Source organism: Cetorhinus maximus, chromosome 16, assembly GCF_964194155.1.
Source record: "Cetorhinus maximus chromosome 16, sCetMax3.hap1.1, whole genome shotgun sequence".
Classification (NCBI taxonomy): Eukaryota; Metazoa; Chordata; class Chondrichthyes; order Lamniformes; family Cetorhinidae; genus Cetorhinus; species Cetorhinus maximus.
Window position 1 is genome coordinate 37,423,719 of NC_135894.1, and position 26,906 is coordinate 37,450,624.

General features: G+C 43.8%; 1 protein-coding gene across 1 annotated transcript in view; it reads right to left on the minus strand.

Moving 5' to 3' along the window:
* Nucleotides 1-20,688, minus strand: part of dpt (dermatopontin) — a 34,640-nt gene extending 13,952 nt beyond the window's left edge. Inside the window, exons 1-2 of the mRNA XM_078559680.1 lie at nucleotides 20,301-20,688; nucleotides 4,583-4,708 (exon numbers count right to left, since the gene is read on the minus strand). Coding sequence (XP_078415806.1) covers nucleotides 4,583-4,708; nucleotides 20,301-20,683 — 509 coding nt within the window. The 5' untranslated portion in view covers nucleotides 20,684-20,688. The remainder of the gene's footprint in view (nucleotides 1-4,582; nucleotides 4,709-20,300) is intronic.
* Between the last annotated feature and the right edge of the window lie 6,218 nt (nucleotides 20,689-26,906).

The following is a 26,906-nucleotide window of genomic DNA, read 5'->3' on the forward strand; positions in this document are numbered from 1 at the left end:
CAGAGCGGGACTAATATCCTTGCGAGCGGGTTTGCTAGTGCTGTTGGGAGGAGTTTAAACTAATTCGGCACGGGGAGGGGACACAGAACGTTAGCAGAATAGGGACACATCATCATACAGTAAAACAATCAAGTCAGAGGGAGTACAGCTGCATTAAGTTTCAGGGGAGTAAGGCAAGGCTGGATGGCCTCTACTTTAATGTCAGGAGTATTACAGGTAAAACGGATGAGTTAAGGGTGAGGATTGACATGTGGAATTGTGATATAGTAGCCATCATAGAGAGGTTGTTGAGGGAGGGGCAGGATTGGCAGCTCAACATTTCGGGATATAGAATCTTCAGGCGAGACAGGGGAGGGGGTAAAAGAAGAGGAGGCATTGCATTATTAGTTAAGGAGTCAGTTACTGCAGTAAGGAGAGATGATATCTTAGAAGGGGCATCGAATGAAGCTTTGTGGGTAGAGCTTAGGAATAAAAAGGGGCAGCCACATTGTTGGGTGTTTATTATAGACCCCCAGATAGTTAGTGGGAAATTGAGAAGCAAATATGTGGACAATTTGCGGAGGTGTGTAAAAACAATAACAATAGGGTAATTATATTAGGTGATTTCAACTTTCCCAACATTAATTGGGATAGATATAGTGTTAAGGGCTTAGATGGAGCGGATTTCTTGAAATGTGTACAGGAGAACATTTTAGGTCAATATGTAGAGGGTCCAACAAGGGATGACGCAGTGCTGGACCTAATTCTGTGGAATGAAGCCGTACAGGTGGCTGAGGTGGTGGTGGGGGAAGCATTTTAGTGATAGCGACCACAACATGGTACAATTTAAGCTTGTTACGGACAAAGAAATAGGCAAGTTGCAAAAAAATGTTTTGGATTGGGGGAGAGTAGATTTTAGTAAAATAAGGCGGTATCCTCTACATTGGAGACACCAAACGCAGACTGGGTGACCGCTTTGTGGAACACCTTCAGTCTGTCCGCAAGCATGACCCAGACCTCCCTGTCGCTTGCCATTTCAACACTCCACCCTGCTCTCATGACCACATATCCGTCCTTCGCCTGCTGCAATGTTCCAGTGAAGCTCAACGCAAACTGGAGGAACAGCACCTCATCTTCCGACTAGGCACTTTACAGTCTTCTGGACTTAATTTTGAGTTCAACAATTTCAGATCATGAACTCTCTCCTCCATCCCCACCCACTTTCTCCAATAATTTATCATTTTTTTTTACAAATATATTTTTCTTTTCCCACCTATTTTAAAATTTATTTCGATCTATTGTTTCATCTCCACCTTTTAGCCCATTTCGATCCCTTTCCACCCACCCCACCCCCACTAGGGCCATCTGCCAACAGCTTGTCCTGCTTTCTACCCTTAATGTCCCCATTAGCACATCCTTTAGATAATATCACCACCGTCAACACCCCTTTGTCCTTTTGTCTATGACATCTTTGGCAGTCTCTTCTAGGCCTCCACTTATCACTGGCCACCTATCGAGCTCTACCTGTCCCACCCCCTCTACCGGCTTATATTTCATCTCATTTCTATATTTCTTAGTTCTGGTGAAGGGTCACACAGACTCGAAATATCAACTGTATCCCTCTCCGCAGAGGCTGTCAGACCTGCTGAGTTTTTCAAGGTATTGGAGGTGTTGGCAGGCTTAAATGTGGACAGATCTCCAGGTCCGGATGATTTGTGTCCCAGACTGCAAGAGAGGAGATCGCAGGGGCTCTGACCCGAATTTTTAATTCCTCTCTGGCCATGGGGGAAGTGCCAGAGGACTGGAGAACAGCTAATGTGGTTCCGCTATTTAAGAAGGGTTGTAGAGATAAGCCAGGGAACTACAGACCAGTGAGTCTCACATCAGTGGTAGGGAAACTCCTGGAGAAAACTCTGAAAGAGAGAATCTATCTCCACTTGGAGAGGCAAGGTTTGATCAGGGATAGTCAGCATGGCTTTGTCAGAGGGAGGTCATGCCTAATAAATTTGATTGAATTTTTTGAGGAGGTGACCAGGTGTGTAGATGAGGGTAGTGCAGTTGATGTAGTTTATATGGATTTCAGCAAAGCCTTTGACAAGGTCCCACTTGGGAGACTTATAAAAGAAGGCAAATGCACATGGGATACAGGGTAATTTGATATGGTGGATTCAAAATTGGCTTAGTTGTAGGAGACAGAGGGTGATAACAGAAAGATGCTTTAGTGACTGGAAGCCAGTGTCCACAGGGATCTGTGCTGGGTCCCCTATTATTTGTCATTTATATAAACGACATAGATGACTATGTGGGGGGGTAGGACTAGTAAATTTGCGGATGACACAAAGATTGGCCGGGTGGTTAACAGTGAGGTTGAGTGTCTTGGGCTACAGGAAGATATAGGCGGGATGGTCAAATGGGCAGTTAAGTGGCAGATGGAATTTAACCCCGAAAAGTGTGAGGTGATACACTTTGGAAGGAGTAATTTGACAAGGAAGTATTCAATGAACGGCATGACACTAGGAAGTTCTGAGGAACAAAGGACCTTGGCGTGTGTGTCCATCGATCTCTGAAGGCAGAGGGGCATGTTAGTGGGGTGGTGAAAAAGGCATTTGGGACACTTGCCTTTATCAATCGAGGCAAAGATTACAAAAGTAGGGAGGTCATGTTGGAGCTGTATAGAACCTTGGTGAGGCCACAGCTGGAGTACTGTGTGCAGTTCTGGTCTCCACATTATAGGAAGGATGTAATTGCACTGGAGGGGGTGCAGAGGAGATTCACCAGGACGTTGCCTGGGATGAAACATTTAAGTTATGATGAGAGGTTGAATAGACTTGGGTTGTTTTCGTTGGAGCAGAGAAAACTGAGGGGCAACCTGATCAAGGTGTACAAGATTATGAGGGGCATGGACAGGGTGGATAAGGAGCAGCTGTTCCCCTTAGTTGAAGGGTCAGTCACGAGGGGACATATGTTCAAGGTGAGGGGCAGGAGGTTTAGGGGGGATGTGAGGAAAAATGTTTTTAATCAGAGGGTGGTGACGGTCTGGAATGCACTGCCTGGGATGGTGATGGAGGCGGGTTGCCTCACATCCTTTAAAAAGTACTTGGATGAGCACTTGGCACGTCATAACATTCAAGGCAATGGGCCAAGTGCTGGTAAATAGGATTAGTAGGTAGGTCAGGTGTTTCTCACGTGTCGGTGCAGACTCGATGGGCCGAAGGGCCTCTTCTGCACTGTATGATTCTGTGATTCTGTGATACCCTGTGGGTGTAGCCACGCTGCCACCATTTGTTATTGTGGTAATACAAGCAAAATACTGCGGATGCTGGAAATCTGAAATAAAAACAGAGAATTCTGGAAAAGCTCAGCAGTCTGGCAGCATTTGTGGAGAGAAAAACAGAGTATGACTCATCTTCAGAGCTGAGGAAGAGTCATATGGACTCGAAACGTTAACTCTGCTTCTCTCTCCACAGATGCTGCCAGACCTGCTGGGTTTTTCCGGCATTTTCTGTTTATTTTCCGTTATTGTGAGCCTGTCTCAGGATTGCTTGGTTTCTTACTCGAGAAGAGTTCTTGCTGGAGGTAATGATCTATCGTTCAAAATGCCTTTATTTACATCACTATTTACAAGGTTATGGAACATCATGACATAGATACTGCTGCTCTCATCTCTCATCTCACTTCTCACTCATCTTCTCTCAGTGACATCACTATACATAGCTCCTTACGCACATGTTCAGTAGCCATTATTAGAGTTAACCCTTTCCTGTGCAACACCCAGCCTTCAGGTTCACACATAAAGATTGGTCACTTGGAGGAATGTCACCATCATCCCAAAGAATCATGGAGTAGAAAGTGAATCTTGTTTCAAGCTAAACTAAAGCGCAAATTTGAGGACCAACATCCTGCAGCCAAGGGCACCCAAAAAACATCCAGCCTAAAATTGGATTTTTCAGGGATTGCTGGGGGCTGCCTAAAATAAGCAACAAATCCCTTACATATGTAAATGAGGGGTCTAAACTAATACTTATTTTTGGCTCTCTTGGTGAAAATTGCCTGAGTAGCATCTGCCAACAAACCAGTGAGGTTTTTAAAAATTCATTTTTTAAAACATTGCTATGGAGCTAGAAGGAGCAGGAGTCCTTTTCCCAGCTCCAGGCGCTCATCAGCCCCCATTCTGTTCTCCCTCTCTGCCTCCCCCACACCCAGTCCCCCCCGTCTTTAACTACTTACATTTACGTAGCAACTTATAAATTTTCCTAGAATATTCAAGAGGACTTCACAATCAATTAGTTTCAAGTACAATCACTTATCATACAGGAAAATGTAACTGATATTTTGAAACAACAAACAGATTAACGACCAGTTAATCTGTTTTTGGTTGTGTTTGTTGAGACAGAAGGGCTGGCTAGAACATCAGGAGAATTCTCTGCCATCACAGGATTTTTATCATCAATCTAAACACAGTAATGATAACAGCACGATTAACATCTCTTCTGAAGGACACAGAGGCATAGCTTCAAATACATAGTTAGAGAGACCAGAGTGTTAAAATAAACACATTTGCATAAGTTTGAAATTTTATTTAAAATAAAGACTGTCAACTAACCAGCATCCATATGGACATCTTTTGCTGTAGCTGCAGCAATAGAACTGCCATTCTCGATCCAGAACAGCCTCAAAGTACTGGCTTTGTATTCCTGCTACGATACCATTGTTTGAGCAAGTGTGATACCTGAAAATAAACATAATGATCAAATGTTTATCATTTTCAAAGCATGCTTTGAGTGAGTGAGTGCAGGTTATTTGAACATCAGCTTTAGAGCACTTTTGTTAATACCATATGCAGTTCCACCAATTTAATGACTTTAGGCTAGCAAGCACTACTATATGTGCACCCCTTCATTGTGATGTCTAGTAGTCCAGAGTATGTACAGAACAATAGCATCACATCCAAATAAAAAGGTAAATAAAATTTCGCAAGCTGTTTGAATCATCTGCATTGTAGTATCCGTGAAAATGAACCAACATGCCAATAATCTGATAGGATCATTCAGCTCTAAACTGTAATTAATAAGTTAATAGTTTGTACGGGACAGCTTCCTGGGTTTGTGCCAAAGCCCACAGGATTGTCTAAACATAGTGAATATTGGAAAATCTGTATAATGTGCACACCTGGAAATGCATGACTTCCTATTCATCTAAGCTAATAGAGGGAAATTGGAATTTTCCTTCACATGCAGTTCATGTTTGACTAATTGAATTACCTTTTGTAAGGAAACCAAATGGTGTATAAATAAAGGAAATGCAATGGCGATTAATGTTATGAATTTTTTGAAGCTTTTAGTAAGATGCAATGTAAGAGATTTGTTGGAAAATAAGGACACATGATACTAATATGAAGGCTGTGGTGCAGTGACAATTCATTAGTGTTACATCAAGAATGAGAGGCTATAATATGAAAAGGTTGAAAAATTAGCAGAACACGGAAAGTTAAGGGGGAATCTAATAGAGATTATGAAAGATTTTGAGGAGGTAAACATTGAAAGGATGGGGCAGACTTTCTTGTTATTATCCCTGGTCCCTGGGCATATCTGAATCCCCCAGGTAGTGCGTGTGGAGGAGAATCAGGCAGGAAGAATCATGCACATGTAACAAAGCCTATCTCATTTCCCATCCGCTAATTTAAATCGATAGAAAAAATCGAGATGGTTCTATTGTTGTCCACCCCATGCAATTTTCATCCACAGGAAATTCAATATGCCCAGAAAAATCTTTCTGGTTGTTTCTACAGGTTGATGAATCGGTAACAAAGCACGTAAACTCAGGATTATTACCAGAATGAAAGGGGCAGTTAGGAGAAACTATATGTGCACCCCTTCATTGCACAGGTTTTTTGGATGGTGGCTCAGTTGGCTGTTAAATGGCAGTAGGATAGCCATTCTTCCCCTGGGCAGCTCCCCACAGACATTTTTGCTGGGCTAAGAGTGGTGGGGGCAGGGGGTGGGGTCAAGGGTGCTCTGTAAAATCCAGACTGTGGAATCCTTCACTACTCATGAGTATATAGACAGAAATTGTAACATACTTAAAAACGGAATTGGATAAGCATTTGAAGAGAAAAAATAAAAGAATTTAGGGAAAGGGCAGAGACTTGGGATTGGAGCAGCAAAAACTCCAGTTAACAACCTAACACTGTCACAGGCATTATGGGCGGTATTTATGCTCTCCCCTGTGGCAAATTTGGAGGTGGGGAAGATATTTAATCAGGCGGGATGGCACTAGTTCCTGGCACTACCCCAATTAAGTCCACTTAAGGACATCATCCCATCCTTGTTGGTATTCAACCAGTGGCAGGCGGGTCTGTTGCCACGCAGGCAGCGTGGTAAGCAAATCCGTGCAGGTTGCTTGTGGTCTCCCAAGGAATCATGGAGTAGAAAGTGAACCTTGTTTCAAGCTAACCAAAAGCGCAAATTTGAGGACCAACATCCTGCAGTCAAGGACACCCAAAAAACATCTGACCTAAAATTGAGTCATGCCATTTTTGAAGCATTGCTTGGGGCTGCCTAAAATAAGCGATAGATTCCTTACATATGTAAATGAGGGGCCTAACTAATACTTATTTTTGGCCTCTCTTGCTGAAAATTGCCTAAGTGGCGGCGGGGGGGAGGGGGTTGGTCCCTCGTTTAATGGCCCTCAGTGCCTGATTGAGGGACCCAGCATCAGAAAATGGTGGTGTTGAGAGCCAGCATCTGCCCTTGCTGTCAACTCCCATGCTCCCACATCCCCTGTGACCCTTACCCCACAAAACCCCTCCTGCCAGCACTTACAGCTGGCCTGGGTTTCTCTGCAATCTCGGGCCTCCAGGGGGTGTATTTTCCACAGCAGTCAGCATTTCCCCTGTGGCACTGCTGAGCAAAAGAGCTGCCAGCCCCCGATTGGCTGACAGCTCTCAACAGGCAGGACTTCCCACCCCCGGGGTCTTGATCCTGTGGAAAGCCCACTGGTAGCATGTTTATCACTTGATTGGTTCATAATTCAGCGGGCCTTCCACAAAGGAGGCAATGTGGGTCTCTTGCTGGCTCTCCAGCTGGCAGCTGAGACCTCTGCCACCTCCCTATGGGCCCTCTGTTGAGAAAGGGGGTGAACAAGAGGATAAGAAAATAAAAGAGGGATTGTGAACCACTTCAGATTATTAGAATATCATTGCAGATTCTAGCAATGCCTATAGGTGATTTTATATTAAATATGCAGCCCTGTAAGAATAGCTTTCAAACAGAAGCCATGAGATCCATGCATCATACTCATTGTATTTGTTGACAACAGTTTAGGTGAAAAACTGCCTTTAAAAGATGATTCAGAATCTGACAGCAGCTTGCAAACCCCAGACATTTTACTTCCTAATGCCAGAGTTTGCCAGCTTTATTTTTGCCCGTGCCAGTGATAGAGGAGAGTTGTGTGTCTGCCATTGGGTACACCTTTTAATGTAAAACTCCTCTATGAGAGGTGGTGACGATATCGTTACAGCTAGTCCCAAGTTACAGCTATATATGCAATTCTTTATTCTCTCATACAGCTATAACATGTTAAAATAGCTTGCTTGAGACTTATTGGCTTTGATTTTCCCACAACAATCAATCCACTGATTGACTGATGCCACTGACACTGGAGAGGGTATCTTCAGCAGATTCAGGTTTTTAAGGAGGCAATCAAATGGGAGGGAGCAAAATTCTTTGGAAACGTTCAGAAGGCATCTCACTGCATTATTTGCAGTTGTCAGGGCTAAAAGGGTTGGAGAATAAGTGAAGCCAGATAAAAATTAAGGGGAATAAACAGATTGGACTGAAATTTACCAGCCCATTGGAGAAGGACTGGGGTGGGGGGAGGGGATGGTGGCGTGGCAGGGTTGCGGGCGGGGCGGGTGGCGGGAAAGCTGGCAGTATGGCAGGGGAAGGCATTGGGAAGGGAGCCCAACATCTTCTCGCTGACTTCGCATATTACTAGCGGCGAGAATCTCTGGTGCGACTGCCCACACGGTGCTCAATTGAACCACTTAAGTGGCCAGTTAAGGACCACTTCCTGCCAATACTGGCAATTTGCCCATGTCAGGAGGGCCCACTACTGTGTGGGGAAACGGCCAAGTAAACCCTAACGGCCTTCCAGAGGGTTCCAGGGGGAGAGCTCCCCTTGATGGGCACTCCAATGCTCACAGAGGAGCCTTGAAGGCAATGGCTGCCCCTGTGCCTAACTGACCGCCAGCGCACTTCACCCCCACCCCTCCCAATTGCCGGGGCCAGCAAAACGGTCGCCCAGTTTGCGTTTGGTCTCTCCAATGTAGAGGAGACTGGGCGACCGTTTTGCGGAACACCTGTGGTTTGTCCGCAAGAAAGACCCAAACCTCCCTGTCGCTTGCCATTTTAACACTCCACCCTGTTCTCTTGCCCACATGTCTGTCCTTGGCTTGCTGCATTGTTCCAGTGAAGCCCAACGCAAACTGGAGGAACAGCACCTCATCTTCCGACTAGGCACTTTACAGCCTTCTGGGCTGAATATTGAATTCAACAACTTTAGATCTTAAACTCCCCCTCCCCCCATCCCCACCCCGTTTCTTCCCCCCCCAACCACCCCCCCCTTTTTTTTCAATAATTTATATAGATTCTTCTTTCCCCACCTATTTCCATTATTTTTAAATCTAAACTAAAACCTTGTTAGTCTTTCCACCCCACCCCCACTAGAGCTGTACTTTGAATATCCTGTCTTGCATTCTTAATTAGCACTTTTCTCAGACAAATTTCACCACCTTCGACACCTCTTTGACCCTTTTGTCTGTGACATCTTTTGATTATCTGCTCATCTCCACAATCACCACACCCTCAATGTGTCTCTCCTCCCCCCCCACCCACCTTAAACCAATTTATATTTCTCCCTTCTTCTAACTATGCTTCAGTTCTGCCGAAGGGCCATGAAGGCTCGAAACGTTAACTGATTTCTTCTCCGCCGATGCTGCCAGACCTGCTGAGTTTTTCCAGGTAATTCTGTTTTTGTTTTGGATTTCCAGCATCCGCAGTAGCTTTTAGCTTTTTGTTTTTATCTCTGGATTATTAGTCTGGTAACATTACCACTATGCCACTGCCTCCTGCTGTGTAGATTGTGGCTAATGGAAAAGTAGAGACAGCTGATTAGATAGTCTCAATCTTGCTGATGAAGAAATCATGAGTTCTTTGCTCATGGTTAGAAGAGAGGGTAGAAGGAAATAGGAAGGATGGGTTAAGGAGACATCTGGTTGTGGAGAAAACAAAAGGTGGCTATCTTTGTAGTCCAGGATCATCCAGGATCAGTAAGCTGTTTTGAAGAAGGAAGCACGATTTATTCATAAAGCTATCCTTGTGCTCCAGGACATTATTAGTCTGTTATCGTGGGTTGATCTTGGGATTCATTGGCTTCTTACTCTAGAAGAGATCTTGTTGGAGACAATGGTCTTTTGTTCAAAAACATTTATTTACATGCTAACTATTTACAAAGGTTAAATAAGACCAAGACCTAGCTGGAGCCAACCTCTGAGATGCTTCACACTCAACTTCTCTCAGTGAGTGACATCACTGTGACATAGCTCCTTATGCACATGCTCAGTAGCTATCATTAGAGTTAACCCTTTACTCTATATCTCCCTCCCGAGTCTTTATGCCCACACTATTATACACACATTCTCCTATACCTCTCCCAAAGTCTCTTCTCATAAAGGGAAAGTCTCTTTGGTGGTTTCACCAGTCTTACTGAACAAGTGCAGAGCTTCTCCTGAGGTAGATGGAAATCCTGTTGCTCTGAGGCCAGTTCATGGGGGTTGTCACTCCTGGTTTCCCTCATTTGTGTTTCTGTAGGTGTGACATTCTCTTGGGGTTCAGGATACTCTGCCCATGCTGTTAATGGTTTCTGTCCATTGAAATTAGGGCAGATCTGTTCCTTTGAATGATGCCTGACTGTGTCATGACCAGACATGATCTTGGTTACATGGTTCTGGCTTCTGATCCATACCCTTACTTCCCTTCCAAGAATTGGAAGGTCTTGAGGCCTATGCCTCTGGTTAAACGTTTGAACTTGACTCACTTGTTTAGCTTCTTCCTTCTTCCTAGCTCAATCATGGTCATCCAACATGACATTTGGTAGCAAGGTGTGGGGTAGGAAAGGAAGTTGGGTCTTTAGCTTGCAGCCCACCAGAAGCTCGCATGGGGCAAACCCATTATGTGATGGTGTGGAGCGATAACTAAGCAGAGTGAACTCAAAGTCGTCATTCTTCCTCAGTAGGGCTTTTATAGTGCGTACTCCTCACTCAGCTTCTCTGTTAGGCTGAGGGTATTTTGGGGAGCTTGTGGCATGCACAAATCTATATGACACTGTGAAGGATTGGAAGCATTTGTTGGTGAATTGTGGTCCATTATCAGAAATGACAATGTCCAGAATGCCATGTGTAGAAAATATCTTCTTCAAGGAGGTAATAACGGCTTCAGAGGTGAGGCCCTATAACTTTTGCACCATCTATTCAATGGGAATAATAGCCTACGATTATAAGAAATATTTTCACTTTGAAGTTGAACAAATCTATGCCAAAGCATTCCCAAGGCCTTGATGGGAAGGAGTAATACCAAGATGCCCTTGGAGGATTTTCTGGGGAACTTCCAGTCAGAGAGCTCTTGGCACCATCACTCTTGCATAGTATACCAGGATGTCATCGACAACATTGAAGTGGTGATGCTGTTTGAAATATTTCCTCAAGGCAGAGTTGCTTGGAATGTACTGTGGCTATTCGTCCAGAGAGCACATACAAATCTGGTTGCCCGCTTCATCTTGCCTCTGGGCTGCATGAAATTCACGCAACTTCTGGTCTGTTGCCAGCAAGTATTTGGTAGTCAAGGCTGTGAAAGCTTCAACTTCCGCTATGAAGGTTTCATATTCCTGTACTGGGTAAGTCGCAGGTGCCCTGGACAGCGTATCAGCCATAGTCTGATATTTATCCTCTACGTACTCCGTTGTAGCATCATATTGCATGAGTCTAAGTCAGAATCGCTGAACCCTGGGTGACATCTTCGTGATTTCTTTTGTATCCAACTGCGTTACTAATGGCTTATTATCAATCTCAATCATAAACTGGAGGCCCAGTACATAATCAGAGAATTTCTCACTTGCCCAAGTCACTGCGAGGGCTTCTTTACTGATAACCACATAACACTGTTCAGTCTCAGTTAATGACCTGAAGGCAAAATAAATAGGTCATCTTTTGCCATCACTTTGGACCTGGAATAGCACTACTCCCAGTCCCATTGCAGATGCATCAGATGCCACAATGGTGGGAAGTTCAGGGTTGTAGTGGGCTAGGACCTCCGAGGATTTTAGCATCGTTTTAATTTGTTGGAATGACTGCTGCTATGCTCAGTCCAGCACAACGCCTGGTGCTCACATAAAAGATGTCTGAGGGGTTTGTTTATCTGGGCCAAGTGAGGCAGGGATTTACCTAATTGGGTTGACCATGTCGATAAGCCTTCATAGCTCCGTTATATTTCAAGGTGGCGAGAATTCCTTTATTGTCATCATTTTCTCATGGGTCTGTGGTAATCCCAGTTGCTTGTATAATGTGCCCAAGGAACTTTATCATGAGCCAAGAAAACTCACATTTGTCATTGAGCATTAAGCCAGATTTTTTGCAGTGTTAGTAAGACTTCTCTGACTCCTATGTTGTGTTCCTGTTTCGTCAACCCATGGATCAAGGTGTTGTCCACGTGGCATATGTCACCTTCCATGCCTTGCAGTATATTGGAATATTTCAGGAGCTTATGTGATGCCAAGTGAGAGATGGTTAAAGCAGTACCGTCCAAAGAGCGTAATAAAAGTAGTCAGGGGTTTGGACTCTTGGTCCAATGGGTAACTGCCAGAATTCGATGGCATCACATTTGGTGAAGATTGTGCCTTTTGCAAGTTTGGCCAAGTTGCCATTGGATGTATTTCTCTTCTCAACAGCCTTGTTGGGGCGTGTTAGATCAACACAGATACAAATGGAGCCATGCCAGAGCACCACCTGGTTGGCTTAGTGACTAGTGAAATGACCCCTTATTGAAACATCACCTCTATCTCACTCCTCACTCTTTTCAGAAGTGGGTGTGGGACCTTCCTTGACGTGAATAGACAAATGGGTTTAGCATCTGTCTTGAGTGTAATGTGATACACAGTCTTCAGCTTATCTAAGCCTTTAAAAAGGTGCAGGGAATTCACACCTATATTAACTATCTTGTGTTTTTGTGTTGACTTCACCAACTTTTAGAAGCAGGTTCAGAGCTAGGCAGGCTTTTTTGCTCAACAAAGAGCATTCCTGATTCTTGATAACGTACAATGTTTCAGAAATTTCTCTATCTTTATATTTTAGTGTCATACCTAGCTGGCCTTGAACCTTTAACTTGATCCCCCAGGCCTTGGAGTTGAATAGAGGATGGTCAGAGTGGCTATTCAGCTGTGAAACTGAGACACCAGCTCCTGTGTCAAGCTTGAATTCGGTCGGATGCCATTTACATCAATGTCAGCATTCCAATACTGGTTTTTATTTTCCTTGATTTCTCCTAGGAAGGTGCTTTCCGAGTTGTCGAGGTCTTGAATTTCTTAAATGGTGGTTCCTTTAACAGATTCCTCCTTCTGTCTGGCAAATACAGATTTCTGGGATGGCAGACCACTATAAAATTGCCTAACTTGCCACAGTCATGGCATTGTGCAATTTAGGCGGGGCACTCTTCCCACCACAGTGCGGACATGGGAAAATGGCGGTTTGCGTCTTGTCGGGGCATTGCCCTGGTTGCTGCCTTGCTATACTTTCAATTTTACAACCCACAAATTGAACAACTGTGTCAAGAGATGCAAGGGAAATTTCCCAAGAACAGCCTGATAAAAGCCTTATTCTGCCTTTGCTCTTCAGCCTGTCTGGCCAGTTGTACAGCTTTGCATAAATTTTAATCTTCCCGAGATTGTAGGAAATCAGAGAGATTCTCATCTAAAACGCCAACGACTATTCTATCTCTGATCAGGTCTATTAGTGTTCCATACTCACAATTTTCAGCTAGGTGGTACAATTTGTTGATGAATGAGTCAATCTCTTCACCCTGTTTTTGACTGCTCCAATTAAATTTCACCCTCTCTATGGCAATACTTTTACGAAGACTGAAGTAAGGGGCAAAGGCTCTGATGACACCCTCATAGGAGGCTTCTCCTTGTTCACCCGCTGTCTGGCCAGCACATCATATGCTATGCTCACACCAGTTTATAACAAAGTGCTAACTTGATCTTTGTTTTTTTACTCACAAGACCTGAGGCATTGTGGTGCCAGGTAAAACATCCTCACCAATTTTGCCATTGCTCAGACTTTCTGGGACCCTCTATATATTGAGATGGTTCTGCTAGGGGCAAAGTAGTAGCTATTTCACACCTTGGTTCAAGGTTGTCTTTTCCCATGCTGCTTGTCTTGCCGGTCGCTGGGCTGCCCTTATTATGTAGTCGCCTCTGGTGTGGTTGCTGGGTTCACCTCAAAGGCCTTCACCCACTGCTCTGCACTATTCCTGGGTTTCTCTTGAGGCTTTTCCCAGTAATTTCTACCGTTCCTCTGTGGCTGTATTCACTGCTGCCACCATCTGCTATTGTGGGTTTATCTTGGGATTCATTGACTTCTTACTCTAGAAATCTCCCTGAGGCAGATTATTAAAATTTTAAAAAATCAAACTAAAGAAACAAAAAATGCTTAAGACATGTCCCCTCATGCGACAGTGCATGATAACAGATGAGCTGGGACACATCAGTGAATTTTATTAAAAATTTTTATTAAACTTTAAAAACCTCCATGAAACCTCATTCCATCCGTGGATGAGGTTTCATGATAAATGTGAAGGCCTTAATAGGCCTTTGACAGCTCGGTGGGCATGCAGCCGACTCCGGTGCACGCCCGCCGAACTGAGGACCTGAATGACGTGCGGTGACATTGGGACGCAAGCCCGACGTCACCGTGCGCCATTTTACGTGTTGGTAAGCGGGGTCCGCCCCTGCTCACCGACCCAAAGATTCTGGCCCAGGTTATTGCTGAGTAAGTGGTGCTTGATAGCACTGTTGATGATCCCTTCCATCACTTTTGATGATTGAGAGTAGGCTGGTGGGGCGGTAATTGGCTGGGTGAATTTGTCCTGTTTTTTGTGTACAGGACACACCTGGCCAATCCTCCACATTGCCAGGTAGATGCCAGTGTTGTTGGTTAAGAGGGAGCGGCTAGTTATAGAGCACAAGTCTTCAGTACTATTGCCAGAATTTTGTCAGAGCCATTAGTCTTTGCAGTCCCCAGTTCATCAGCTGTTTCTTGATATCAAGTGGAGTGAATTGAATTGGCTGAAGACTGGCACCTGGCTGGGGACCTCCGGAGGGGGCTGAGATGGATCATCCACTTGGCACTTCTAGCTGAAGATTGTTGCAAATTATTCAGCCTTGTCTTTTGCACTCATGTGCTGGGCACCCCCACTTATTGAGGATGGGGATATTTGTGGAGCCTCCTCCTCCTGTTAGTTGTTTGATTGCTTACCACCATTCACAACTGGATGTGGTATGACTGCAGAGCTTAGGTCTGATCCTTTGGTTGTGGGATCGCTTAGCCCTGTCTGTTATAAGCTGCTTCTTCTGTTTGACATGCAAGTAGTCCTGTATTGTAGCTTCACCAGGTTCACACCTCATTTTTAGGTCTGCCTGGTGCTGCTCCTGCCATGCCCTCCTGCACTCTTCATTGAACCAGTGTTGATCCCCTACTTAATGGATTCCTGAAAGATATCTAACTCCCATTGGCTAAAATCCATCTCCAAATGGCTATTTCATTAAGCAAGTAAAATGACACAAATTTAAAGTTTGGTCTAGACATAAACATTACCAAGGTAATTGTTGCCATGTCAAAGCAGGAAAGACTGCATTGAAACAGTCTATCTCATCTCTCACCAGGAACTCAATAGTTAAAAGAGCAGGACATAATGCAAAACAGATTCTTAACTATACTGCCAATTTCTCGTTTTCTGCTGGCTTGAATTCCTAGGCTAATGCATTCCAAATTGAAGTGTTTTGCAGGAAATACATGAAACAAGAATCACAAAAATGTGTTCCTTTATAATTGATTTGTTAAGTCATTGCCACACAAGGCACTAACATTTCCAAGAGAAGTTTTGTACAGAATTTAATTACAGGAATGTTTACACATATGTTCCTGCAAGAAGTGGCATTTAAAGTGAAAATGACACATGCATTGTGTTTCATTTGGCCATCATTAGCAATTGCATTAGTTGCTAATACCCACTGGTATTCATCAACTGTCAAACCCTATTGTTTTTGAGGCAGCTTCTAAGTGTCTGGTTGTGTCCTAAGTTCCAGATCTTGTTGAAAATTTTGATGAGGCTTCAAAGAATGAAGCAAGTTGAACAGAAGTTGACACCTGAAGACACGAACTTGAAATGGCTTTGGGGAGCTGCCCTTTGTATTAGTTCTTTTTCTTTTGTAATCTTGCATTTTTGTACTGTTTTGGTATTTCATGGTTTTGCAATCATATGGTGGCAGAATTATCCTATTTTTGTTTACCATGGCAGCTCTTCTAATGCTGAGTCGTGCAAATGGAATGTTTACTAACTTTGCAGCCTGGTTAAAATGAAATGAACACTTTCCACATCTGCAGCAACTGGCAAGGTCATTCACTTCTGCTGTGGAATAGATTCCCCAAAATGAGAAGTAATTGTCAAGCAAGTGAAATTATTGTACATTGAGCAAGCACCATATGGTATGGATTTTAATACTGATTCCATGGAATACTATGGCTCACAATACCAATTGTGATGGCAAAGCTATAGATTTATTTATAAACAAGGATGAAAATATTGAGCTTGACACATTAGAACATAGGAGCCGGTGGAGCAAGGAAAGGAGATGCTGATATGAGTGTGACATTTATTGCAGATGGAAACACAGGTTTTGGTGTTTTGAATAAGCGGAAGCCTGTGTGTGTGTGTGTCCAAGCCTTTAAGCGATGAAGGCATGAAGTGGATTTTCAGTCGCAGAATGGAAGAAGTAAGGATAGAGCAATAAGGGAAATGTGGCAGCATTAAAATGGATTTTGTAACAAAGTGGGCGTAGATTTTGAATCAAGCAGAACACGAAGGTTACATTGCACTTAATAATTCAGTTTGAGTTGGCAGTCAGGGAGGCTGTTGGCCTCAGTGCTGCGGACCTCAACTGGAATATGTTTTCCCTCATTCAAATTGTGTTCTTGATATGAAATAGCGAAGTTGAGACTGTGCCAACCATTTTTGACTCAATGAAAGAGGCAGAGATGTAGACCTGGCCATATTCGCACATAATTAAAATTTGACCAGACTTCCAGATGTCACTGAGCAGCAGACTGTAGATAATGAATGTTGGTCTGGAATATGATTTGATTTTCTGAAAGGGATTCTTCAAAAACATGATTTCCTCAAGCAGTGATTTTCCAAATGAATTGTAAGGACAGGATTTTTACCTCGTCGGGCGAGCGCGACGGGTCAAACTGAAACTAACCACCGCCTGTGACCGGGCCCCAACAGCGATTTCATGCTGGCTGGCCAATTAATGGCCAGCCAACGAGAAAGGCTCGCTCAAAGCCTTAGCATAGTCAGGGTGGGGGTGGGAAGAGCTTGAGCGCTGAAGTTTGCACATGCCCTGGGGTGAGCTCAGTGAAAGCTCCCTGAAGGCACAGAGCTGCCTCAGGAAGCTGAAGACTTTTAACATTACAAATGAAGAGTTGAAAAATAAGGAAAACATGTCACATGAGCAGGGACATGTTAAAAATGAGTTTTAAAAGTTTTTATTTTTTTAATTCACTGGTCGAAACCTCATCCCTTCCGTGGATGAGGTTTCGCAAAAAATGCAAAGTCCGCTTGGCCTATTCGCCTGCCCGCCAACCATACGGTTGGACAGGGAGTGAAAAATTCGATTTAGTTAATTGATTAAGGGCCTTAATAGGCTTCTTAATTGTCAGCAGGCGTGCTGCCACCTCTCGCGCATGCCCGCTGAGCGAAATATCGCGAGTGTGCGCGATGACATCGGGACGTTCGTCTGACATCATCACGTACCATTTTACTCCCGTTCGGGTCGGATGTGTGCCCGCCTGATGAGGAAAAAATTCTGCCCTAAGAGATCGAATGCTGCTGGAACAATTATTAATGTTGTCAAAAGCAGAATTTCATCTCCTAACCTATCTGCAGCTGCAAAAATTTTAATTGAATTTGACATAAAAAATTTCCTATTGTTTTAAAATTTACATTATACAATATTTGTATGGACATTGGTTGCAAAAATTGTTGTATCAAGGCATGGCATACTGATACATTATCCCCGTGATCCTCCACACAGTGAGTTTACTTAGCTAGGCTGCTAAGGTAAGCAAATATGCTTTACTAAAGTGAACTCTCATCTATCTCGCCATGAGAGGCCTGGACAAAGGTCATCTGCCCTCAGATGTTGAATGTGGGGGAAACCTTGGTGGTGGGGCAGGAGGAAAAGAAGGTAAGAACACTGTAACATGAATAATCTGGACTTTGACTACATTAGAAGTTATTATATCCTACTTAGGCTGAGAACTAATGGGCCGGTATTTTACATTTGCAAACCAGGACTGCTCCTGTCCGCACGTACATAAACTTCAGTGTGATGGCGTTGGGTGCTGAACCTGACATCAACGTGTCAGTTTCCCATAAATCGGCAGCCCGCCTGGCATGTTAAAAAAAATTAACAGGCTATTGACCCGAATCTTACGCTGCCCACACCATATTGCGGTTGGAATGGGCAGGCAGGCGCAAATGTGGAGTCCACGTTTTCAGCGTTTGAGGTGAAAAAGCGGGAAGGCAAGGGGTGTATGCTCTGGTGGGGGTGCCCTGTGCATGTCGGAGGCACCAGCCCCAAGTTGATACCCTGCTTTGTGCCTCTCTGCCTGGCCTCCAAAATCACCTCTTCACCAGACTATGGGCAGGATTTTTAGGTCGGTGGGCGGGCGCGATTGGTGGGCCTGGGATCAGCTGGGAATGGGCCACCACCCGCCATCGGTCCCCGACCTCGATTTCATGCTGGCTGGCCAATTAACAGCCAGCCCGCCAGCGTGAAGCACGCGCTGAAATGCTCAGCACTGCTGGGGTGGGGGGCAGGAGGAGGGCGGGCGCTGACGTAAGTGCATGCACAGGCAAGCGCTAAAGGAAAGCTCCCTGAAGACAGAGAGCTGCCTCAGGGAGATGCAGACTTGAAAACAATTAAGGAAAGATTTTAAAATCAGGAAAATAAAATGTCCAAGCATCCCAGTTACCTGAACATATACATGATAAAAATGCTGCCATAGATTTTAAATTTTTAAAATTCAATAACAGAAACCTCATTCCGCCCTTGGATGATGTTTCATGAAAAATGCATAGTCAGCCTGGTCGATTTGCCCGTCCGCCAACTGTAAGTTTGGATGGACCACGAAAAATCAAACAATTTAATTACACTAATTGGCCTCTTAATTGTCGGCGGGCAGGCTTCCGACTTTTGCGTGTGCCCGCGAACCGAAATTGTCGCGCGAGCGAGGGATGACGTCAGGACATTCGCCCAACGTCATCTCATGTGATTTCGCATCCGATCGGGTCGGGCCCACAAGCTGACCTAAAAATCCTGCCCTGTGAGCCCGGGATCCATTGCAGTCTTCAACATGGGGCTGCTCGCAGTACCATCGGTGTCCACTACTGAGTTCTGGTGCTGCTGGGACCGCAAGGGCTGCTAGCCAATCAAATTGGCCAGCAACGCTCAAGGGTGGGACATCCGCCCACTGGGGTGGGGGTGGGGGGGCAGATGCCTCACTCTCTGCTTGTTTAGGCCGCCCCCCAGTGTGATATTGCTGCAGGGCGGCCTTTTAAAGCCGGTCAGTTTACGATATGCACCACCACCAACCCCCCTCCCACCCCTCCACCCCCAGAAAGTCCAGCCCATGAAAAACATTGCTCTGCCTTTTCAGACCACTTAATCCAGGCACTGATTAAGCCAGAGTTTTAGTTCATTGCCTCTTGTAAATTATCATCTTAAAATGTGAGTAAATGAATAAAAGCTAACAATGTTTTGAAATATTAAAATATACAAAATTAATCTGGTTAATTGAATTTATTACCTAATTGACTAAGTTGGTGTTATTAACTCAGTGGTGGTAGCATGCATCAGTGTTAAACCTGATCAAACGACTGGCAGCTCTAGGGGTCCTGCACAGGACAGCAACCCCGGCAGCAGCTTATTCATGAGCCTTGCGAATTATTTCCTTTCTCTGTAATTCTGCTCTCTCTCTCTCTTTCTAGATCAGCTCTACTTGCATGTTTCTCTCTGAGGACCTTTCTCATTCTTTCTGTTATCTGTCCTTATATGTTACTGAGCATAAATTTTTTTCTTTCTTCCCTCCCTCATTGATTTTCCACCTTATTCAGCCAGACAAGCTCACATAGAGAATGATGGCCCGGTACACAAAAAGAAACTCTCAGAATGCTGAATCTCAATATCCATCTTTGTCCCTTCAGTGTACAAGTCATTTCCCAAAATGTAGCCAAGGCTGAAAATATCTAACCGAATCTATTTAGCTTCACTCATGATCAAAAGCCACTTGGGTTTGATACCAGAAGGTTCCTAGCGCTTGTGGAACTCCACTGCAGAGTAAACCACGATCTGAGATAGGAACAGCATAAGGAGAAAATTGGAGGAGAAAGAAAAGGAGAAGTATATAAGTATTGTTCATGTATACTGCATTTTACCCTAGTTAACTTTTAAACCATTAAAAGCGTTCATAAAAGGTGGAACTGCTCATTAAAAATGAAAATTCCTTATTGTTGAGGTCAGAAAGGACAAATGTACTTCAAACTTTCCAGTATTGGCAGATTTCCATGTGTTAAGTAAGTCGCAGTCATTTCACTTGCACAACCCTGGATCACAGAACAGGAAGAAACCTGCCAGTACCTGTGAGGCCAGGACACAAGACCCTTGCATAAACGTCTGATTCGCATGACTGTTTGATCTTTTCAAGAGTATTTAATCCCAGGAAATTCAGTGCTGACATTCCATCTGCTTCTAATTTGAAGTTCATCAGTTTCATTCAGTAGAATGACTTGGCCTGAGCTCCTAATCATGCACAGCAGTCTGAGAACAGTTTGACTATTCTAATGAATTAAGAGCTTAATAAACATAACTGCAAAAACCAAACAGGTCATGTAGTAGCAAGCAAAATATTAACGATGCATCCTGTGACCTACCATTCAAGTCCTGCTCGGTTAATATCATCCCACCAGCACTCTGTCGCCTCTCCCATCCCCTCGGGCGTTGGCATGCATTCGAAACTCCAAACTCGGTCAGAGCCTCCTTCATTATCGTAGTAACTTTGTATCCCTACCAAAGCTTCCCCTTGGGGACACTGGAAGTTGAAGCCTTGCCTATAAAGATTGACCCAATACACATCAGATGGCAGATAATCCTGACCATAAACCACACTGATCAGGGCTATAAGCAAGTAGGCACATTTGAGATGCATTTCTGCAGTCTGGATGTACTGTGTTGTGTCCACTATTTTATATGGGATGTAACATTTGGCAAACAGATGTTTCCAAGACTGAATCCAAAAACATTTATGATCTGACATGAAAGTATGCAATACGCTTTAAATCTAATATCCAGATTGTGAAGCTGATGATATCCTTTTTAAGGTGGACTTTTAAGGAAATTTTCATTTTCTGTAATGAAGACAAAATATATTCTTATATAAATTTGTAAACTGAGCTTTAATTTTTTTTATTATTCATTCACTGTATGTGGGCTTCGCTGGCTGGGCCAGCATTTATTACCCATATCTAGTTGCTCTTGAGAAGGTGGTGGTGAGCTGCCTCTTTGAACTGCTGCAGTCTATGTGATGTAGGTACACCCACAGTGCTGTTAGGAAGGGAGTTCCAGGTTTTTGACCCAGCGATAGTGAAGGAACGGTGTTACCTTTCCAAGTCAGAATGGTGAGTGACTTGGAAGGGAGCCTCCAGGTGGTGATGTTCCCATCTATCTGCTGCCCTTGTCCATCTAGGTGGTATTGGTCATGGGTTTGGAAGGTGCTGTCTAAGGAGCCTTGGTGCATTCCTGCAGTGCATCTTGTAGATGGTACACACTGCTGCTACTGTGCGTCGGTGGTGGAGGGAGTGAATGTTTGTGGATGTGGTGCCAATCAAACGGACTGCTTTGACCTGGATGGTGTCCAGCTTCTTCAGTGTTGTGGTAGCTGCACTTATCCAGGCAAGTGGGGAGTATTCCATCATACTCCTGACTTGTGCCTTGTAGATGGTGGACAGGCTTTGGGGAGTCAGAAGGTGGGTTACTCATTGCATGATTCCTAGCCTCTGACCTGCTCTTGTAGCCACAGTATTTATATGGCTCGTCTAGTCCAGTTTCTGGTCAATGGTAACCCCCAGGATGTTGATAGTAGGGGATTCAGTGATGCTAATGTCATTGAACGTCAAGGGACGATGGTTAGATTCTCTCTTGTTGGTGATGGTCATTGTCTGTCACTTGTGTGGTGCAAAAGTTATTTGCCACTTGTCAGCCCAAGCCTGGATATTGTCCAGGTCTTGCTGCATTTGTACATGGACTGCTTCAGTATCTGAGGAGTCGTGAATGGTACTGAACATTGCAATCATCAGCGAACGTCCCCACTTCTGACCTTATGATGGAAGGAAGGTTATTGATGAAGCAGCTGAAGATGGTTGAGCCTTGGACACTACCCTGTGGAATTCCTGCAGTGATGTCCTGGAGCTGAGATGACTGACCTCCAACAACCACAACCATCTTCCTTTGTGCTTAGTATGACCAGCAGAGAGTTTTCCCCGATTCCCATTGACTCCAGTTTTGCTAGGGCTCCTTGATGCCACACTCTGTCAAATGCTGCCTTGATGTCAAGGGCAATTAGTTTCACCTCACCTCTGGAGATCAGCTCTTTTGTCCACGTTTGAACCAAGGCTGTAATGTAATCAGGAGCTGAGTGGCCTTGGCAGAACCCAAACTGACTGCCAGTGAGCAGGTTATTGCTAAGCAAGTGCCGCTTGATAGCACTGTTGATGACCCATTCCATTACTTTACTGATGGTGGAGAGTAGACTGACGGGGCGGTAATTAGCCGGGTTGGATTTGTCCTGCTTTTTGTGTACAGGACATACCTGGGCAATTTTCCACATAGCCATGTAGATGCCAGTGTTGTAGCTGTACTGAAATAGCTTGGCTAGGGGCGCAGCAAGTTCTGGAGCACAAGTCTTCAGTACTATTGCCAGAATATTGTCAGGGCCCATAGCCTTTGCAGTATCCAGTGCCTTCGGCTGTTTCTTGATATCATGTGGAGTGAATCCAATTAGCTGAAGACTGGCATCTGTGCTGCTGGAGACCTCCGGAGGAGGCCGAGATGGATCATCCACTCGGCACTTCTGGTTGAAGATTGTTGTGAATGCTTCAGCCTTATCTTTTGCATTGATGTGCTGGGCTCCTCCATCATTGAGGATGGGGATAATAAAAACATGTTGGCCATAAACATTTAACGTCACTGCTATTATCAGGTCAGTACTAATGAGTGGTATAGCAAATATTACTATTATATAGGAAATACCATGTTATCCTTAAATCATGAATAATCATTTGAAAGTTTAGAATAACAGGATCACAGGTACACCTTCAATGTACAAAAGTAGTCATTTGGTACTACAGAACTTGAGTATTGCTGAAAAAAGAGACATGTCGAAGCTTTTCATCTTGCATCAGGACACTTCACAAGAATACCAATATAAGGGAGGATTATTTAGCAAATGTTGTTCAATTGCAGAATCACATCTAATGTTGGACACTGTGTTTTGAGTTTTGTAAGCACAGGCTGGTTGGGTACCTTGCCCATTGTGAACAGCGACTGGGACATGCTGTTTCATAGTATCCTCCAGTCTTTGGGACATACGACCTACATATCTATTGTCACACTGGCACTGAAATGCATATACCACATTACTCATTCGCATGATAGGCAGACGTCTTTTTGGCTTGACGGCAGCATCCTGATAGTGGTGAATACCACTCATGTTGCTACTGCATAGTAGCAGCGTGAAACAGCTAGCTTCACCTGTTGCTCAAATTTTTGAGATACTTTGCCCTTCCAGAGTAATCTGAGGTAGACTGGGTACTTTTCAGGGCCAAAAGTGACAGCCTTAGGCCCGTTCATGAGTTTGTGTGATATACAGCACAAAGTGATCTGATCAGGGTAGGCATTATCCTGCAGGATGCCTTTGATGTGCCCTATTTCAGCATTAAGCTTGCATGCTGAGCAAATGGCTCGGGCTGATAGGACTAATCTTATAGCATGTCGAAGTGTAAGAATTCCAACGCATACATTGACCATTTGTGACTGGCAATTGGACAACATTTGCTCATTACTCCTCAGTGTGCGAAGAATTACATTGACAACCATTTTAAGATCATCAGTCAGGCTCATAAGAACATAAGAACTAGCAGCAGGAGTAGGCAATTCAGCCCCTCGAGCCTGCCCCGCCATTCAATATGATCATGGCTGATCTCATTTCAGCCTCAACTCCAATTTCCTGCCCTCTCCCCATAACCTTTCAACCCGTTACTAATTTAAAATCTGTCTATCTCCTTCTTAAATTTATTCAGCGTCCCGGCATCCACTGCACTCTGAGGTAGTGAATTCCACAGACTCACAACCCTTTGAGAAAAGTGATTCCTCCTCATCTCTGATTTAAATCTACCAGCCCTTAGCCTAAAACTATGGCCTCTCATTCTAGAATGCCCCAGAAGGGGAACCATCCACTCCACGTTTACTTTGTCTATCCCCTTTAGCATCTTATATACCTCAATTAGATCTGCTCTCATCCTCCTAAACTCTGGCGAGTATAGGCCTAAACTGCTCAATCTCTCCTCGTAAGACAAGCCCCGCATCTCTGCAATCAACCAGAGGAACCTCCTCTGAACCGCCTCCAATGCAACTACATCCTTCCTCAAGTAAGGGGACCAAAACTGTGCACGGTACTCCAGGTGCGGTCCCACCAATGACTTGTACAGTTGCAACAACACTTCCCTATTTTTATACTCTATTCCTTTAGCAATAAATGCCAAAATTCCATTTGCCTTCCTTGTTACCTGCTGTACCTGCATACTAGCTTTCAGCGATTCATGCACGAGGACACCCAGATCCCTCTGCACTGAAGCATTCTGAAGTTTCTCTCCATTTAAATAATAAGTCGCCTTTTTATTCTTCCGACCAAAATGGATAACCTCACACTTATCCACGTTAAACTCCATCTGCCAAATTTTGGCACATTCACCTAACCTGTCCATATCCATTTGTAAATTTCTTATTTCTTCATTGCAACTTACTTTCACACCTATTTTGGTGTCATCTGCAAATTTAGTTATAGTACCTTCTATCCCTGAATCCAAGTCATTAATATAGATTGTAAATAGTTGGGGCCCAAGGATCGAACCCTGTGGCACCCCTCTGGTTACAGCTTGCCATCCAGAAAAAGACCCATTTATCCCAACTCTCTGCTTTCTGTTGGCTAGCCAATCCTCTATGCAAGCTAATATATTACCCCTAACTCCGTGTGATCTTATCTTGTGTATTAATCTTTTGTGTGGCACCTTATCAAAGGCCTTCTGGAAGTCCAGATATACTACATCTACAGGGTCCTCATTATCCACTTTGCTTGTCACATCTTCAAATAACTCTAGCAGATTAGTCAAACATGATTTACTCTTCATAAAACCATGCTGACTCTGATGGATTGCATTTTGACTTTCCAAATGCCCCATTACTACTTCCTTAATAATGGATTCCAAAAATTTCCCAATGACAGACGTTAAACCAACTGGCCTATAGTTTCCTACTTTCTGCCTTGCCCCCGTTTTGAATAAGGGCGTTATATTAGCATTTTTCCAATCCACTGGAACCTTTCCTGAATCCAGGGAATTTTAGAATATTATAGCCAATGCATCCACTATCTCCACTTCCACTTCCTTTAAGACCTTGGGATGTAGGCCATCAGGTCCTGGGCACTTGTCACCTTTTAATCCCAATAGTTTGCTCAGTACTTTTTCTCTAGTGATGGTGATTGTTCTAAGTTCCTCCTTCCTACCCTCTGCACTACCTGGGGTGGTACTAGTGTCCTCCACCGTGAAAACTGAGGCAAAATATTGATTAAGCGTCTCTGCCATTTCTGTGTTCCCCACTATTAACCCCCCAGTCTCATCCTCCAAGGGACCAACATTCATTTTAGCTACTCTCTTTCCTTTTATATACTTGTAGGAGCTTTTGCTATCAGTTTTTACATTTTGCGCTAGTTTTCTTTCAAAGTTTACCTTTGCTCTTTTTATTTTTTTTTAGTAACCCTTTGTTGATTTTTAAAAGTTTCCCAATCTTCCAGCCTGCCACTGACCTTTGCAATTTGATATGCCTTAGTTTTTGCCTTTATGTTATCTTTATCTTCCTTGCTTAGCCATGGATGCTTTTTCCCCCTCTTACCATCTTTCTTCCACTTTGGAATATATTTTACTTGGGAGGAATTGAATATCTCCTTAAATATCTGCCACTGTTCATCAACTGTCCTACCTTGTAGTCTCCCTGCCATGTCCACTTGGGCCAAATCTGCCCTCATGCCTATGTAACTACCTTTGTTTAACTCCAGAACACTAGTGCAGGACTCAAGTTTCTCATGGTGTGGCATATTTGCATTTACTGGAAGCTACATATATTATTACACAGGGCCCTGTTCTTTGCAGACAGAAAGAACATGTACACACATTATGCCTGTTGCAGCTAAACAAAATAAGCAACAGCTGATTCATTCATCAGGGCAATGCCTTGACCAATCAGGGTCAAGCTGCTTCATTTAAATTTCGAACAATACTTGGCAGTTAACTGTCAATCACTATCGCTGGTGCATTTTCCATGGTAACACCACTTGCCAACCAATCAGCACTCTCTTCACATATGGTATAAGTTGTTGTTTTACCCTCATATTGGTATTCTTGCAAAGTGTCCTGATGAGTACAAAATGAAAAGCTTAGACATCTCTTCTTTCAGCAATGTAAGAAAATTGGAAAATCTGAAACAGAAGATCTAAATTGTATTGCGTGATATTAGAGTGTGAAAGTACAAAATTCCCTTGTCAAAAATGAATAATTTCACTCCATCTGAGTTCTGTAGTACATTTCAATGGGCCTACTGTGCTCCTCCTTCCCAAGTGCTGAAACATTGCACAGTGGAGTCATTTTGATTTAAACCAAAAGCAAATTGATGTGTAGTATTAACAGGACCAGAATGTACTGAGGAATTGTCTACCTCTTTGTCAGATTTCTGTTACTGAATTGAATCTGATATGCAGTATTGCCATGACTAACTTTTGCTAAAAGGACTCTTAAAAGCCCCAAAGTTTCTGGGTCCCCAGTGCAGTGGTTTATGTGTGCGGCAGGGTGGATTTATCCCTGACAAATCTTAGGAGGGTATTCACAGTATGCATTATGTAAGGAGGACATGAATTCATTGTCCTCCTACTGCTGAATTGCTCAGTGAAAAATGGTAGGAGGGCAGCACTGACTACAACTGAGGTGTTTCCCATGGATGGGGAATCTAGAACTAGGAGGGCATAGTCTCAGAATAAGGGGTAGCATTATCCAACAAAATTTGACACTGGACCATATAATGAGATATTCATGGCCTAGAATTTGCAGTCAATGGCAAAAGAATGGTGTTCATTCTGACCTCAGTAAAAGATTCAGCAGGCACCAGAGACTGGATTCCTCTTTTGACGTTAGTTTCAGCTTGGCACCTTGTACAGG